Below are 18,102 nucleotides of genomic sequence, written 5' to 3'. Positions count from 1 at the left end.
CTTTCAAATACCGTTGTTTTTTCGTTATTTTGAAATGGCAGGTGAGAATGGCTGAGGAACAGAAGTGGAGCAGGTGGGCTTGGAGACGACTCAGGATGGCTGAAGAGACGGATGCAAAGGAGCCATGTGAGCTTGTGGGCAAACAGCTGGGTGAACCAGGAAGGTTTGCATACGCAGCTCTCTGTGGGATATCTCTGGCTTGCTTGTTTCCTGAAAAGGAGCAAAGGTAGGATGGTGCACAAAGCAGATTTTGTGCAGTAGCTGAGGCAGATTCTGATAACAAGCCAATCAAGTGCGTGGGATAGATTAGATTATATAGAAAAAGAGCGCCAAACTGGCACTAGTGGCTGCATGAGGCTGTCCTTCCAGAGGTCAAGGAAGAGGACTCTGAAGCATGCCATAGGGGCAGGCTGGTTTAATCAGAGGGTTTAGACCAGATCCTTTGAGGTGCTGAAGTTTATGGGAATTGAGGTTCCACTCAGGATCAGATCCTTTGTTTCTGAAGGTACATCCCTGATTTAGGAAGGGCCTGAGCTTACAGAAAAAAGCTTTCACTTGGGAAAGCTCACAAGAAAGCATGCAGAAGTTTGTCATGTCCAAGATAACAGGGGCCTGTATTTTTTCTGATCAAAGAGGTTGCATTTACCTGGACCCTGCAAAAGGCCTATAGATCTTCTCAAAATGAAGAAAATGTGCATCAGCTGGGCATCCATGAAAGAGATTTTGGGTAGAATTTTTGGAAGTGCCCAAGTGACTTGGGCTCTTAAATCTCAAGGCTTGTCTGCACTAGAAAATGTACTGTCATAACTATGCTACTATGGTTATACTGCTGTAATTATAGGTGTAACACGTAGTGTGGACACTCTTATTATAAGCATGGGGCGGTATACCTGTAGAACTACAGCACTATAGTTATGCCTGTACATTTCCCCACATAGACAAGCCCTAAGGCATTTAATGAGACTTAGGCTCCTAAATCTCTTTTGAAAATGGGACAAAGGCACAAGTCACGTTGGCACTTTTGAGAATTTAACCTTTTCTCCTTACAGTGTCAAATATACCGTACAACTGTGAATAAAACATGGAAACAAATTTTCCCTTAATCTCCTGGACTATCAGGCTGCCTCAGTTGTGTCGTCAGATCCTGGGTCAGGACAGGGGGCATTGCATTCTGGTGGTACAGAGACAGAGGTTAACTATTCTTTCTTTCCTGCAAGCATATATATATATATATCTCACACACACCCTTATCTCCCAGAACGTCAGTATAGAGCTTACACAAGTCAGAAGCATTTCTACATTTGATGCCTAGACAATGTTCATTTCTGGCAGGGAAGAAAATTAGGGGCTTGATTTATGTTTTCAGCTGTTTTAAACGCATTTTCTCTGTAATTCCTAGAGTCAGAGCCTCTGAAATGTAACAGTATTATTCATATAAGTTTGTGCTTCCATAGCGCATTGGAACAGTAAGGAGAGATATATGGCCTAAGACTGATATTAGAGGTGTTCTTGGTTATTTTCTCGACCATATTTACTTTCCTTTACATCTAAAATTTCCTTGTGTTTCACGGCAGAGTGAGTCTCTTAACACTGCTCATGCCAAGCCCCAGGCCTACAAAGGGTAATGGTACTGTCCACTCCAGACTGCCTCCTTGCCTACACAACAGGCTGATCATGTTCAGATATTCTGCTGACTTTTCATTGGTGGTTTGATTTTTGTGTGAACAACTAGAGATCTTTAGAAATTGAAAGTAAGGCCTGGTGAAAGGCCAAGAAAAACCAGTCAAGATCTCTAAAGTGCTTTACACGCATTACATTATATCTTGCACCACCTTTGTGAAGAATCCAAGTGTTATGATCCCCTGAAACAGAGAGGGGCACAGACAGGTTAAGTGACTTGTCCTAGGTGACAAAAGAGCCAGGATTACAATGCTAGTGTAACTTGTAGTCCTGCACTGTAATATACAGACCACACTGTCACCTTTAAATAGCAACGTAAAACACTCGCTTGACAGCTCAGGACGTTTTTTATACCCCTAAAATTTTTTTTTCTTTGTTTTCACCGTCTTTCTTTAATAAACTGAAGCGGAGAAGCTGAAGGCTGAGGCTGTTCTTGAATGCCTTTTAATCAGTGTTTGAACTCCTACCTAGCATCTAAAATGAAGGTGACTTAGGAAAGAGGAAATGATGAACGTTTGACTCGTATTGCTTGTGTTGTCATGCAGCTCCTTTAGGATGGAGTTCATTGAAGACTTGGTGAAATGGCTGGAGCTGTCAGACGCCGTCTTGCCTGCCATGACTGCGTTCACCAGTGGTTTGGGTGGCGAGGGCGCAGAAACCTTTGCTCAGATTTTACTGAAGGATCCTGTCTTGTCAAATAATCCAGTCATCATTACACAAGTAAGTTCATCCCTTCCCCTCTTCCATTTGGCTTGTAGATAAAGGCCTTGTCAGAGCTGCCTGTCTGTTGTTGAAATTCTCTTTCTGTAGTATTGGGCATAGTAAATCCTAATTCTATATGTATTTAAAACATCAGGTTACCTTCTGTTTAAAAAAAAGGGACGGGGAGATAGAGTGACTGACTTTCCACTCTTCTATTCATTCATCCATCCATCCATTCCTATAGTGTGTGAGTCCTAGACATCTGACCTGGCTAGATTCCACTGAATAAGTGATGCCTAGAGTCTTTGATGTACACCACCCAGTGCATAAAGCCCTTCCTTCTAATGGGAGAACTATTAACCCTTTCACTGCTCCCATTCTACTGCTGCTCTGTTCTCCTCCTCCCCATTTGCATTTGACTGAAATCAGTGGAACACTTAAGGCAGGTCTACGCTTAAAAAGCTGCAGCTGTGCTTGCATGTTAGTGAAGATGCAACTTTGCCGCCAGGAGAGCTTCTCCCATTGGCATAGTTAATCCACCTCTGCAACATAGTTATACCGATGCAAGTTTGTAGTGTAGACCTGGCCTGAGACATGATGGGCCTGATTCTCATTTACAGTGAGTCCCCTTTACTCAGCTCAGGCAGTGTAAAGGGTCTTAAAGTAAACGTACATACCTACTTTAAGGCTATGTCCACACTACAGCCAGTGTCAGCGTAACTTATATCGCTCGGGGGTGTACAACAGAGACTCTTCTTGAATGTCCAGGGGCTTTGTGTCTTTGGTTCGAAGAGAACAGTAGAATATAGGAGTCTTAGCAACTGATTCTCTCGGTGATTCTGAGACGAGGTTTAGAGTAGTTGTATTTCTCACTGGAAGAACAGCTGAACTTCTTGAAATAGCTCACATGAGGAATTATATAGGGAAAAGGTCACTATATGTTGATGTCCCCAAGACTTTTTCTGACGTAACTGGCAAAACACTTTGGTGGGTGGGAACCGCCACATATTCAAACTGAGATCAGCGTTTTCTTGTGACTCGAAGGTAAACAACCTAAGAGACAGACCTTTGACTGCTTTTATCCAGCCATTCTGTGCTTTCCTGTTGACTCTGTATCCTGCATGTACTCACTTCACTTGTCAGAGTAGCAGCCGTGTTAGTCTGTATCCACAAAAGGAAAAGGAGTACTAGTGGCACCTTAGTCGCTAAGGTGCTACAAGTACTCCTTTTCTTTTCACTTTACTTTTGTGATTTATTTGATTGAGTTCTGATAACCATAGATTTCTGGAATTCAGTGACAAGTTCCTGTTAGTGCTATGGAGTGTGCTTTTTTAGGATTGTTGCTTGATAATTGTTGTGCAATGATGCCAAAGGGATGATGCATGAAGGCAGGTGGCTGAGTAGTCTATGGGGATGTACAGAAGTACTTCTTTTTACCTTCTGTTGCACATTGGGCACAGTCTGCCCAGGGCTGAGATTTTCTTTTCTTTGTTGTAAAGTGGCAGGGAGGACTGAACATAAGTCATATCTTGACATTTGTAAAGACACATTCTTGTGGATATTACAGATTAAAGGCCATCTTCCGCTGTCTGTTCTGAATGCTGTATTTTTCTCCCCGTTGTAATTTTCTTACACTTCTGCTCTTAAATTCCCAACCCTCTGATGTCTGTCCCCATTCCTTGAATCTGTGAGGAGAAAGGCCAATTTTTATCACTGTCGTTAGCATTCTTCCCCATCTTCACAGCGTATTTTAAACAGAATCTGTCGATTGAGTGAAATCTTGAGGATTATGGGTATTATTTATGTTCATTTTGGGTGACTAATACAGTTGAGTGTTGGTATGCTGAATCTTTTAAGGACAGTTAGCTCTGGCAAGAAAGACAGTAGTGATACTATGAATGGAGATTACTTTGCACACATAAAGCAGCTCGGTAAAAATAAACCTTCAATGAAAACTAGTAAACTCTCTCTTGGAATGTGTTCAAATAATCTTTTTGTTGTAAGGAACTTAAAGTTGCTAGTAAACTTTTTAGAGAGAGAGTTATTAAAAGTGACCTGAAGAAAGGGCAAAATTGAGCTTGTGCCCTTTTTTATTTCTTTTTGGTATGTAAAGAAGAGCTGAAAGCTTGTTACTCCTGCTTGACTTGACTTAGAAATATCTAAAATATCTGGTTTACACTGTTTTTCTTCAAGGGACCTCCCTTGGGTGACCCTGAAATGTGGATTAGAAGCTCTCTGTTGTTGGGGAAAGAGTGTTGACTCTTGAACAAAACAACTTCTCTTCCTGCTGTTTGTTGGGTTTTTGGGTTAAATAAGTATTAACAAAAATATACAAAATCCAAAGAGTCTGAATAAAAATCACTTCCCTTTCTCCATTGGGTTTTTCACAAGTTTGGATTCTGTGATGTCACAAAACTACTAGTTCTCTAGTTCAGTGGCTCTCAAGCAGGGGTACATGTACCCCGGGGGGTATGCAGAGATCTTCCAAGGGGGTACATCAACTCATCTAGATATTTGCCTAGTTTTACAACAAGCTACATAAAAAGCACTAGCGAAGTCTGTATAAACGAAGATTTCATACAGCCAATGACTTGTTTATACTGCTCTATATACTGTACACTGAAATGTAAGTACAATATTTATATTCCAATTGATCTATTTAATAATTATATGGTAAAAATAAGAAAGTAAGGAATTTTTCAATAATAGTGTGCTATGACACTTTTGTACTTTTATGTCTGATATTGTAAGCAAGTAGTTTTTAAGTGAGATGAAATTTGCGGGCACGCAAGACAAATCAGACTCCTGCAATGGGTACAGTAGTCTAAAAAGGTTGAGAACCACTGCTTTAGTGGTCCATAGAGTTTTACAGAAGAAGCAGGATGTGAATTTCAAATGTAAAAAACAAGCAGTTGGAAGACTGTTTAAAAGAGCCCCTTATGCCAACTTCATACATGATAAAGAAGCAAACAAGGGCACAAAGCCAATTTCATTTTCTTTTGTAGATCATCTTAACACAACTTCTGCTGAGAAGGGGAGAGAAAGAACAGACTATTATTTTTGAGTTAAACTAATCAATACTTGTTTTGTTCCAGTTGACAGCACACACAAGTGTAGTTCAAAGTCTGAGACAAATAGAAACAGGTGGGCACACCTATAGCATCTGATATAAGCATTAGCCTCAGTTTGTCACTCAGTCAGTCGGAATATCTGCACCCACCTTTCAGCTTTTGAGACCTGCTTCGATCCACTAAACTGACAGGCCGACCGTTTCAAAAATGAGTGCCGGGAGTTAAGCTCTATATTTAGCCACCTAAATAAGTGGCCTTAGTTTAAAAAACGCTGAGCCTCCTACAACTCCCATTGAAGCCACTTTTGCCAATTGAATGTGCTTCCCATCTAGGTCAAACCTATCAAGAATTGTTCTCTTGCAACAATCACCCCAAGGGTTTGCTGCCCAAGTCCTTCTCTTTTCTGGGTCAGCAGGTAACATCCACTTAGAAGTGATGGCTGGGAACAATGTCCATCATTCACTTAAATTATGTGTAAAGATTTTAAAGTAAATTGACACTTGTTTGCCTGTTCTTCTGTGAAAGACTTTCCCCCAGTCTGTTTATTCCTGCAGGGGTGGCAGAACAGAGAAACACTGGGGTGGCTCCACTCCTGCATAAACTCATGCGTGTCTGGGGTAGGGGGGAGGTGAGAGCATGACCCAGAGGGGTTAGAGTGGCCACTTTGGGGTCCAGGATTAGGCTGGGGAGCAGGGAGCAGGACCTTGTGGGTCTGGTACATCTCAAAAACAGGTATGAACACTGGGGATCCTCCTTCCCAGCCTAGAGCCAGCTGCCCTGCCCCTCCACCAAATCTCAGTACCTCCCGTCACTCCCTTCTTATCCCTCAGCCCTCCCTATTTGCAAGAAGCTCCTTCCCCCATCTGTATTCATGTAACTGATTTGCACATCTGAATTATACAGCAGAACCTTCTCCAACTGGGAATAATATTAGAGTCCAGGGAGTTACATTGGGTTTGGGAGTATCTATATTTTCCTACTCTTGCATTAGCAATTGGCTAAGAGCAGCTTACTCACCATTTCAGATTTCCTATACTCGGGGGTGGAAAGGGGGTTGGAAGAGTTTCTAGAACGCAAATTATGCTTAGGCACAGTGGGACTAATAATCATAAACTCCCTGGCAGCATCCTGGTTCTTCAGCTGTGCTCCTCATTTCCAAAGAGATTCCAGGATTTTCCCTATAAAAATGCACGTCTGGCTTTTCTTCACAACGTCTTCCTGGTAGGCGAGAGAGAGGCATGTCAACTGAATCAGTACTGTATGTTGTGTGCACACAACCTTAAACATTGTGAGTGATGAAACAAAAGAAGAACACAGTAATAACAACAGCACTTTGTCCTTCGTTAGCACCTCCATCTAAGCTCATAATTAATCCTCACAGCCTATATGTGAAAGGCCTCTATTACTCTGTCCATTTTCCAGATGGGAAAACTGAGGCCCAGATAAATTAAATTCAAACATCTTTAAAAGTGACCATTAATTCTGGTACTCAGCCTGAGGGTATGTCTACACTGCAATTAAACAGCCGCCACTGGACCGTGTCAACTGACTCAGGATCACAGGGCTCAGGCTAAGGGACTGTTTGATTGTGTTGTAGATGTTCGGGCTCAGGCTGGAGCCCGAGTTCTGGAGCCCAAGCCCAAAAGTCTACACCACAATTAAACAGCCATGTGTTTTTAACTGCTGTGTAAACCTACCCTGAGAGACCTGGTTTTTCAGAGAAGCTGAGCACCCTTAGCTACCATTGACTTCAGCTAGACCTGTGGAAGCTCAGGACTTCTGAAAACCAGGCCTAATGTGCTCCAATTTAGGCACCCAAAACTTGGAGACCTCTGTTGAAAATCTGGACCTAAGTAAGTTGACCAAAGTCACACAACATGTCTGTGGCAGAGACGGAACCCACATCTCCAGATTCACAAGCCCTGTATAATTGGTTGGTGCAATCTGATGGTGATATGATCATCTGTGATAAATTTACACACTGTTCCTTTATACATAACTGAATTGTTCTACCATTTACGGGTGACTGTTTCTGCCCAATTACATATAGCAGGGTATGCATACCTTTGTGTTTAAAGCATCTGGCTTCGATATATATTGTTTTACTGAAATGATCCACCATGGCTTCTCATATTCATATACGGATATGCTGCAATCACTCAGTTATAGTGTATGTCTAATTCATTATTTTATTTAAGATTTTTGGGTAAAATGCCATCAAAATTTAACTTGTTTCATATTTTGTTTTAGGATCTTGTGTCCTTCTCTCTTAAGGATGGTGAGTGTTCTAATTTGTTTTTAACGAGCTTTTATAATATAGACTTATTGACATCACGTACTGTATAACAAAATCTTATTCCAAAGGTGACTATACCATCTCAACTATTATAATGTTGTTTCCATTCTTTTAATGTCAGCAGCACGCTGTTTCCTTGCTTTAACTTCAAGAAGACCAATTTTTGTTCTGTAATATAAATGTTTAATAGTAACCTACAGTTAATGAATCTGTCCTGCTTGATGATCTCCTTATCTCACTCTAACCTACAAGCCTCTTTCCATCATGTTTTAACATGCAAATGTGTCCTGTGTCAGAAAAGTTCTGATGCTAAATAATTTAAATGATTTATTTTTCAAAGAGGCTTGTGAAATTTAGGTACCCAACTCCCACTGAAAGTCAATCAGGCCATTTTGAAAGTCTCCAGCTAAACTATTTGTTCTGCAAGTTACTTCAAGTACTGGTGACCTTTTCAGGGAATAAATTCTTGATCTCCTGTGAAGCCTATTTTGAACAAATGATAATATTTTTGTTTTCTTTCACAAGCGAATGTTTTGTTTTAATCCAGGAGGTGGATTAAATTACTGGAAAGATATAAAGAATGCCTAACTGTAGCAAAGTCTTCATTTCAGATCAATGGCTGCACTTTGCAACTGTGTTTTCAATTCACCTTTGCACAGGACTGAAGTTAATTTATTGTTGTTAAACCTCATCCACCTCAGGAGAAAGTGGCTTTTTTTCATTGGCTTTCTCAGTTTATTTTTAATGGAAAACTGGAACGTTAGGCAGCTATTACAATAAAGGTTTCTACATCCATCTGAAATAATACAAAGTAGTATTTTCATGGCTTTGCCTCGCAAGTTTATTTATCCCTGTGCTGGAAAAGCAGAAACCAAGCTGTGAGTTAGCAGAGAGGCAGGATGGCGCCATGATTCTGGCACTAGCCTGAGACTTGGGTTCAATTCTCTGCTCTGCTACAGACTTCTTGTGTAACCTCAGCAAGTCACTTAGGCCCAGATCCTCAAAAATGTTAGGTATCTCATCCCAGTGAATCCCGGGTCAGGCAGCTGAGCCAGTGTAACTACAGACGCGGTCATTGCTCATAACTCGGGCACTACCAAATTCACAGCCATGAAAAATGCTTCACGGACTGTGAAATCTGATCTCCCCACACGAAATCTGGTCTTTTGTGTGCTTTTACCCTATACTATACCAGTTTCACGGGGGAGACCAAAGTTTCTCAAATTGAGGGTCCTGACCCAAAAGGGAGTTGCAGGGGGTCACAGGGTTATTGTAGGGGGGATTGTGGTATTGCTACTTTTACTTCTGCGCTGCCTTCAGAGCTGGGCGGCTGGAGAGTGGCGGCTGTTGGCCAGGCGCCCAGCTCTGAAGGCAGCACCCTGCAAGCAGCAGTGCAGAAGTAATGGTAGCAGTACCACAACCCCCCTAAAATAATCTTGTGACCCCCCACCCCAACTCCTTTTTGGGTCAGGACCCCTACAATTACAGCGCTGTGAAATTTCAGATTTAAATAGCTGAAATCATGAAATTTACTATTTTTAAAATCTTATGACCATGAAATTGACCAGAATGGACTGTGAATTTAGTAGGGCCCTATTCATAACATTATCCAGCCTTTAGTCTTTCTGTGTCTCGGGTTCCCATCTGTGAAATGGGGCTACTAATTCTTCCTTGCCATACAAGGATATTGTGAGAATAAATACATTAAATACATTCTCAGATCCTATAGTGATTGGGGTTAGATAAATACCTAATCTAAACAGATAGCACTTCACAGATAGTGGTTAACCTATCTCCATATCCGGTCTCTCACAGACTTGCTAGATGTTTCAAGCTGGTATCTTCACACGCACATCCTTAAAATGCAATGCCATCTTTCATGCCAAGTGCACCCAGAATACGTTATGAAAACAGGAGAACAATGCTGTGGAGATGTGCACAGGACAAGGAGTAGATCTGGCACAAAATGTTTAAAATCTAATCTGCTTAAAATATCTTTTTCTTTAGGGCTCCTGCTTCCTAGCCCCAGAGTAACTCTTTTTACCACTGAATGCTGTCAGATTGCATTGTCCATTCCTTCAGCTCATGCAGTGAAGAATAAGTGCAAACAGCTGTCAGCAATGTACATATACCAAAGCTAGCTTGTAGCTGGATCTGTTTTTATTATTAAACTCCAGTCTCCCTGTTATAACAAATGAGAAGCACCGAATTTAAAGCTTATATCTGGAGGGACATTTAGACAAGGTAATAAATCTTGCGTTGTCACTTAGATGTTGGGAGCTGCCTCATTTTCCCCACAAGTCTATTTCATATTGTTTTTGGCACTGGTCTTGCAGCAGCCTCTCCCTCCTGGGAATGAAGTTATGACCCACCTCTCCACAATTGCCAGTGCTCCCTTACTGTGAGAGGGTGACGAGAGGTCCTAAACAACTCCTGCTGTGATGGAGATTCTTTATCACGTAGGCACTCGCCTGTTATAGTGAATCTCTGCTGACAGTGAGGAATTTTGTGGGTAAGGAATGCTTCACGATAACATGACCTAGGTGGGCACGTAGGTCCTGATCCTCAGCTCTTGTAAATCAGCCCAGGTCCATTGACTTCAATGGAGCTAATGAATTCACAGTCCTGTGCTTTACCATGTTCTAATTGGTGAAACCTCATTTCTCCCAAATCCGTGGATATGCTGGCATGAACTGAAAGGATAGACAATGCTATCTCAGTACTGTATAAACAGTCACCACCCAGAGCAGAGTGCAACATTTGCTATTTGATCTGATCTGATTAAAATTGATCGATTCCCTGTGTTTCCATCTATTTAAGGCTATTATGATGCCCGAGCGAGGGTGCTGATCTGCCATGTCACTTGGCTGCTGAGAATCCCTTTAGAGGAACTGGAAGTCTTGGAGGAGTCCCTACTTGAGAGCCTGAAGGAGCAGAAGGAGGAAGCGTCAGAGTAAGAGTGTTTGTAATAGAGCTTTGCGTCAGCTATGGGTTTACAACAGGCTCTTCTCCCAGCATTTAAGCTCACCGTGAATTGCCTGCATTTTAGTTCCTTCTCTGACACTCCCTCCTGTGACCCTAAGCTAGTCAATTATGGGTTGATTTTTTTCAGAGGTGTTCACAGGTCCGGTTGACATGAGTTGGAGCTGTGAATGCTCAGCGCTCTGAAAATATGGGCACTGAGGACAAACCCTGCAAGATGCTGAAGGCCACCCAGCGCCTCCCTGGATTGGGTCCTTACCTCTCTGCCATCCTTACTTAAAGTGTGTAGCACCCTGGTCAATAGACAGTTTTGGTTATTTCAACTGGAATACTGACTAGTAAGGTCCTAATGAGTATAAGTAAAGGTGGAAGAATGAGGCCCCAAAGTAAGTGCTATGTATTATTATCATTGTTCAATCCCAGGCTAATCCCCATCTCTTCAGAAATGCCTCTGCCACTATGATATTACTACAAACTTTTAGCTTCAGTTCCTCAGCTGGTGACTTCAATGGAGCCACTCTGGTTTACACCAGCTAAGGATCTGGGACTGGGTTTAGAAAGGTGTTTAGGTGCCTACAAATGCAAATAGGTGCCTGGTGAGATTTGACTTCAATGGGAGTTAGGCGCTAATCAGTTTAGGCACTTCTGTAAATCTTGCTAGACACCTATCTGCATCTTTAGGTGCCCAAATACCTTTGTAAATCTGGTCCTTTGGTCTTAATATTTAAGATAATTCATTTCACCCTCATAATAAGAATCTTCATTATGAAACTGCCAAAGCAATAGCGCCCTTGGATTGTGCTGGCTTGGGGATAGAGTGGACAGTACTTTAGTTGTCGTGCAGAGGGAGCCGGTGGAGGCTCAGCAGTGTGGTGAATGGTGTGTTTTAATTCACTTGCAGGAGGTCTGCGTAAACACAACAAGTTTATTAGCTTAATCTAATCAAGTGCTAATAAACGCATTAATCAGTCTCGGTGACCCCGTGTTGTTCAGATGTCACCGTGGGTTTTCTGAACAGCTTGTCTCACGAACTTCTCGTTAATGACTTTATTGTAAAAATGCATAGTACAAATAATCTCAAAGGTTGTGAATGGCTGAGCAGGATGGGGTTTTACTGGAATCCAGGAGCAAGGGTCACTGTTGATGGATTTTTTTTGTACTGTGGCTGGTAGAAATGGACTCAGTCTCAGGCAGGAGTGTGTGAGAATGCACGTAGTGAGGGTGACATTTTTTGATTAGTTTGCAAAGTTCTTTACCCTTCGAGATGGTATTACAACAATGGGTCATTATATTTTGTTCAGACTGGAGCTCAGTTCCTGGGGTCTGATCCTTAGAGGAACCACAACCTAACCCAATGGATGTTGCACGTGTGCATGACTTCTTAGGCCAGTGTTGTGTGCAGAATTTCATTATATACGTTAGAAGCTTTGCTTTGAAAACTTTCCTTTAGGTGCTAACAACCAGATCATAAAGAAGAGGAGCCTTAAGCATTATTTGTGGGGGAGCGGATGGCTTAAGAGATTGGAAATTGGGATATGGAGTCTCTCGAGTTCACCTCTTAGTCATTGGTTCAAATTCAGCTATGGTCAGTCAGAATCAGACGTTGTTACTATTTGAAGCTTTTTGGCTAGCAGTCTATGTGAAACAATCTGGTGTCCAGATAACAAAAACTATTACTACCATTGGTCCCCTCGTTGGCAGTCTCAACAGAGAGGCCCCAGAGACTAAATAAACGAATGTGGAAACTGAGCACAACATTCATTCCTAAAGATGGTCCCTCCAGGTCTGGGCTGAGGAATATTGGCAAGGGACAGGGTGAGGAAAATGGCATTTAGAGTGTCCTACCTGGACTTTCGATAAATAGAAAATATATTTGCTAACACTCAGGAAGAGGAGTACATCGCTTTGCTATGCATCGAAATGAGAAGCTGTTCAGTGCATCTCTTCATTTGGATATATTCCAAAGGATCCTTTTCGGTCAACCTCAGCTCATATACCACCGGTCTTTCAAGGATTCCTTCTAGCCTGAGTTAGCAGGAGGGCACGCCTTGGCTGCAGTGGGCCTTACAATATGGAACTTACTTCTGACTGGCGTCAGTCTTAGCCCATTCCTCATGCTTTTCAACAGCCAAAGTCGTCTTCTTCCCAAAGTGTGCTTTGGTATCTCCACAGTCAGCCCCATATTTATAGTCTTTCCTTCACCCCTGTCTTTTTTTTCCCCATGTCAGGTTTCCTCCTCTCTGTCCTGGTGCAGTCGCTTTGGCCTTTGACCCACTATCTGCCTAGTTGTTTTGATGGTATTTTAAGCACTCTGCCCTGGTCTTGTGATGATGATAATGATGGTTATTTCTGTTGTGCTCTTACGCTGCCATTCACTGATCCTGTCATCGAGTCAGATTGCCCCCAGAGATCCAAACATGGGTGTCTCTTCCCGCCCACTCCCTGTACATGAGTTCAGCTACCACTACGTCAGTGCCCACAGAGGGCTCTTCGCAACATTGGAACTTAGCAGGGAGAAGATGGCCCTATGGTGGTGGTGAGTAGGGCTAGGTGAGGGGTGGAAAATACAAAATCATACCCCACTCTAGCCTCACAGAGTTTCCTAGGAAAAGGAGTCCAGCATGAGGTTGCACTGCTTCTGCCTTTTAAAGGGGTTCCCTAGGACAGCCCTTGCCAGCCAAGACATTGGCAGCCTCTCCATATGCATTTTTACCCTGTACTTGTAACACAAAAGATTTGCTCCTGTATCTTCTGATGCAGAAACTTTCGCATGTGGCCCAGTGCATGCACAATTAGATTTTCAGTATATGGGCATCTGTGACATACCCAGGGCACAGTTTAGAGTAACGAGTAGCTGTGTCAACCCGCCCTCTTACCTGGGGTGCGCTTTACACTGCTTTGCTGCTGTAGCCTCCGGTCTGGACTGTTCACCAACAGCCTTCAGCAGGTCACTCCCAGCTATGTCTGTGTGCGTGCTGCAGCCAGCCACACCTTGGCTCTTACCAGCCTGGGTTAAACTGCAGGGTGACCCCAGAACACTCCTAGTCTTAGATTTCCCCCCAGATATGTATGTCCTGTACTGCCCAGCCTTCTCCTGGACAATACAAGTACGTTAAGTCCAGTGTTTCTTGAAGGTGATAATATGACAGCTTATTAATTCAAGTAGTTCTTCAGACACTTCAGTTTAAACACACTGGATTAGATAAAACAGAAAAACAAGTTTATTAACTACAAAGAGAGGTTTTAAGTGAATACAAGTAATGAGGCATAAAAGTCAGAAATGGCTACAAGAAAAATAAAGATAAAACTGAGCTAATGCCTAACTTAACAAACTATGTTAAATCAAAGCAGAGTTTTTCTCACCAGTCTTACTGGCCAAACTTCTTAGGCAAGGACCTCTTCTCCTGTTTAATGTTCCTTTGTCCCTTCTCATGCCATGAAATGATGGACAGAAAGAGAGGAGCAGATGCCTTGGGACATTTATTCCTCCTTTTTATGGTGTCAGTACCCCTCTTGGAAAACATTTCTAGCTGAGATTCAGGAGACAGAGTATCTATAGGTAAGTCTGTTCCTTGCTGGTTTTCCTACCTGTTTGAACTCCCATTGTCTCCCTTCCTGCTTGATGACTCTGTTTACTGCTTAAATGCACATTAAGCAGAGCACACGTTCTTTTGACAGACCTGCTTGTCAACCTCAGTTTGGAGCATATGTTAATAACAGCATACAGGGAAATCTTATAACTTCACATACAATGTTGCCATACACATTTTATCAGGACAGTATTGACTAGCAAATTGAGTCTTCAAATGACACCTTACAAGACATATCTTGAACAAACATTATTTCAGTAATGTGTAGGGAATGGATAAAGGGGTAGATTCTGTCACAGCATCTACATAGCAGTGTTCCAAATATTTAAATCACTGTTATCCGTATCTGACATGACAGATGTGAACTTCTGTGTTGTTGCATGGAGCACTAAATATTGTCTTACAAGAAACTGAAAAGTGTGACAAGTTATATATCAGTTGCGTAATAAAATCTACTTACATCCTTTCATCATCAAGGTCAGGCTTGACAAAGCCCTGGCTGGGATGATTTAGTCGGGGATCGGTCCTGCTTTGAGCAGGGGGTTGGACTAGATGACCTCCTGAGGTCCCTTCCAACCCTAATATTCTATGATTCTATGATCACTGGAGAATGAGCTATAATTCTACTTATAAAATCTGGCTGAAACAGTTTATGGTACAGGAGAAGTAGTTGCAAATCTGAAGTCACTGAGGGCATAGAATAACCAAACATAGGCAGGTAATTACTCGTGTGGAAACAACAGCCTTATAACCCAACTATGAACCATAAAGTACAAGCCACTGTAAAGGCAGTGTGAAATACCAGTAATGTAGGAGCTTTCAAAGGCAGTGGGTGCCTGCTGTAACCAGGCTGCAATGAAGGTTAAAGTTCTGCTGATGATAGTTTTATGATATTGTATTTATAGACAGGATTTAGCCGCCAACTATCCCTGAACCCAGATACCTCAAGCCCTCATTACCAGGCATGAGAGCTGGCCAGCTGTGTTCCTGTTCTCTTGATGTCTTTCAATTTCTGGTTAGGGAAACAAGAGGGAGATGTGCCTCTCTGCTTTGTAGAAGATCTGCTGGTACCACCAACAATTCTACTCTTTTCCATCCTCTGATGATAAAGCGTGGCATGGATAATTTCAGACAACGACAAAAGCCTTGCAAGCAGAAGATCATACAAACACCTGTGATGATGGACCATTTAAGGTCCTGCATTGAAAAGGGCAGCTATAACTCTTGAGCAGCTTCCCAATCTGTCCCCAGTAGAATCTTAGCATGTTCATTCATCCACACGGGAGCAAATACCATCTAGAACCACTAAGACTGAAGGAGTTCCATTAGGCAGTGAAGGTTCCAGTCCTGTAGGAGAAGGTACACTACCGCAGGAGAATATAAGCAAATGTTACCTTGGAATAGGGCACAGGAATATTCTCAGGAAATGTCGATGCTAGTTAGCAAAAATAATGGTATATTAAATGTCTTGTGTTCAGGGCCGTGACCTGGCGGGGGGAGATCTGCGCTCCTCTCCTGACTCTGACCTTACACAAGTCACTTCCCCATCTATAAAATGGGGGTAAAATCTACTTGCCTTTGTAAAGTGCGAAGAGATCCTCAGGTGACTAACACTGTCAAAGTGCAAAGGAGGAGTCTTATCATTCCGTGATAATGCTAGCCTCTTAAGACACTTCTGTAACTTGTAAACTCTTTGGGGCAAGGACTGTCTTTTTATTCTGGGTTTTTTACAGTGCCTAGTACAGTGGCTCCTGGCCCATGCCTGGGGCTCATAGGCACTACTACAACATTAACCATTGTGGGTTTGTCTACACTGCAATTAAAAACCCGCAGCTGGCCTATGCCAGCTGACTTGGACTCATGGGGTTCAGGCTAAGGGGCTGTTTAATTGCTGTGTAGACATTCAGGCTCGGGCTGGAGCCCGAGCTCTAGGGCCCTGCAAGTGGGGAGGGTTAACTGGATAATTAAATAACTGCACATATAATAGACAAAGTGTCAAAAGATCCATTTGCCTATGGAATCGTGCCACATGCACTTTTTCACGCAGACATTGGGAAATTGTAAGATGTTAAAGATGTAGCCCTTAGTGGCAGCACAGATGTTCTCAGCTTCTAGAGGTTTTCTGTTGCATAATATGCAAAATGAGGTAAAAATAAGTAATGTTTTAAAAAGGATATATATATTTACTGAGGAAACCTTCACCCCTTTGATGTTGGAGAGAGTTTTGCCATTGACTTCAATGGTGCCAGGATTTCACCCACTGTTTCATTCTCTGCCTGTCGTATTTAGCAAAACTGCACAGTACAAAAGTTTGGGACTTGCTCTAAAGTTTTCTTTATCAAACATAGAGAGTGCTTAGCAGGATTCCAAAAGGATTAGACAATTGTATGGATAATGAAAGTATCAACAGTTATGTTAGCTGGGATTTTTAAAAAATTCCAAGTTTGGAAGGGATATAAATTCTCATGTTTCAGGGCTTAAGCCAAACAATGAGAGGGTTAGGAAGAAACGTCCTCATCTTCAGGCCATTCCATAATTGTCCTCTGTACATATAACTTCATCCTAAGAAGCTGGTATTGGCCACTGTCAGAAATAGGTCAGTGGAGCCAGGGCTTTGGATCTGTGCTCCAGCTCCAGGCAAAACCCTGCAGCTCCACTGCTCCGGAGCTGCTCCACGCTCCAGCTCTCGGCTCCGCTCCAAAGTTCTGAGCGGACTAGTTTGGCACTTCCTATGATCCTATTTAACATTCAGTATTTCTTCAAAGACTGACAAATAAGGGCTGTGGTGTGAACCGATTGACACTGACTAACAAAACTGATATTGATTCCTTATGTTTCATGACTGGTTTATGGTCTTACTATATTGCAGCTTAAATGCCTACAATAAAGGGCAATAATGACTGTATTTTCATAATAACATATGTCACAGTTCAAGGCAACTGCACCTGTATTTCCCTCTTGTGGTCCACCAAGGGCACCTACTCCAGTCTCCTGACTCCTCAGCTGTCACCTCCCTTGGGCGGAGACCTGAATCTCCCTCCCTCCTGACAGGGATTTTTCCTGGCTGCACAGTTCCTTGCCTACACTGTATTATTCCAAGCAAGCCAGAGTGCCTAACCTGGCCAGCGTCTATGCTTTGCGTACTCTACGAAGGCTACGAACAGCATAATAAGTTACCACACAGCTCTTTCTAAGCAATGTGGCAAAGTTCCAAGCCTGTATTGGTGGGTCCCGCGCTTTCTGGCGGATTTGCTCGCTTCAGAAGTTTACGGCAGTCCTCAGTTTGGCTCCTTTTGTTAGTGGCACAAACCTGCCATTCACTCGGCTAACCTCATCACTGGCCAGCATGGGGAAAAGGAGGAGAACAGTCCCCGCAGCCTCTGCTGGCTCACCTAATGGGTCGGGGGAAAGGCCAGAGACCTCCCGCTCTGGTGCGACCCACAGTCCAGATCAACTCCTCTTATATCAAAGAGGGAGTTGGGAGAATGGGGGTAACCCGGGCCCACCCTCTACTCCGGCTTCCAGCCCAGGGCCCTGTGGATTGCAGCTCTCTATAATGTCTCCTTTAACAGCTGCGTGACAGCTACAACTCCCTGGACTACTTCCCCATGGCCTCTTCCCAACATCTTCTTTGTCCTCACCACTGGACCTTCCTCCTGATGTCTGATAACGCTTGTACTTCTCAGTCATCCAGCAGTACGCCTACTCACTCTCAGCTTCTTGCACACCTCTTGCTCCCAGCTCCTCACACACACCTCACTAACTGAAGTGAGGTCCTTTT

General features: G+C 42.8%; 1 protein-coding gene across 3 annotated transcripts in view; it reads left to right on the top strand.

The window, feature by feature from the left end:
* The window catches only part of TMCO4 (transmembrane and coiled-coil domains 4), an 81,430-nt gene that overhangs the window by 9,221 nt on the left and 54,107 nt on the right, over window positions 1–18,102 (top strand). For 2 of the 3 annotated variants that reach the window (XM_073316321.1, XM_073316322.1), the window contains 4 exons: window positions 42–226; window positions 2,226–2,400; window positions 7,704–7,731; window positions 10,570–10,702. In XM_073316321.1, the coding sequence (XP_073172422.1) occupies window positions 48–226; window positions 2,226–2,400; window positions 7,704–7,731; window positions 10,570–10,702 (515 nt within the window). In that variant the 5' untranslated portion in view covers window positions 42–47. Of the gene's footprint in view, window positions 1–41; window positions 227–2,225; window positions 2,401–7,703; window positions 7,732–10,569; window positions 10,703–18,102 lie in introns of those variants that run through there. The other variant, XM_073316324.1, reaches the window with a different exon arrangement.

This window comes from Lepidochelys kempii, chromosome 18 (genome assembly GCF_965140265.1).
Source record: "Lepidochelys kempii isolate rLepKem1 chromosome 18, rLepKem1.hap2, whole genome shotgun sequence".
Taxonomy (NCBI): Eukaryota; Metazoa; Chordata; order Testudines; family Cheloniidae; genus Lepidochelys; species Lepidochelys kempii.
This window is presented reverse-complemented; position numbering and strand designations above follow the sequence as displayed.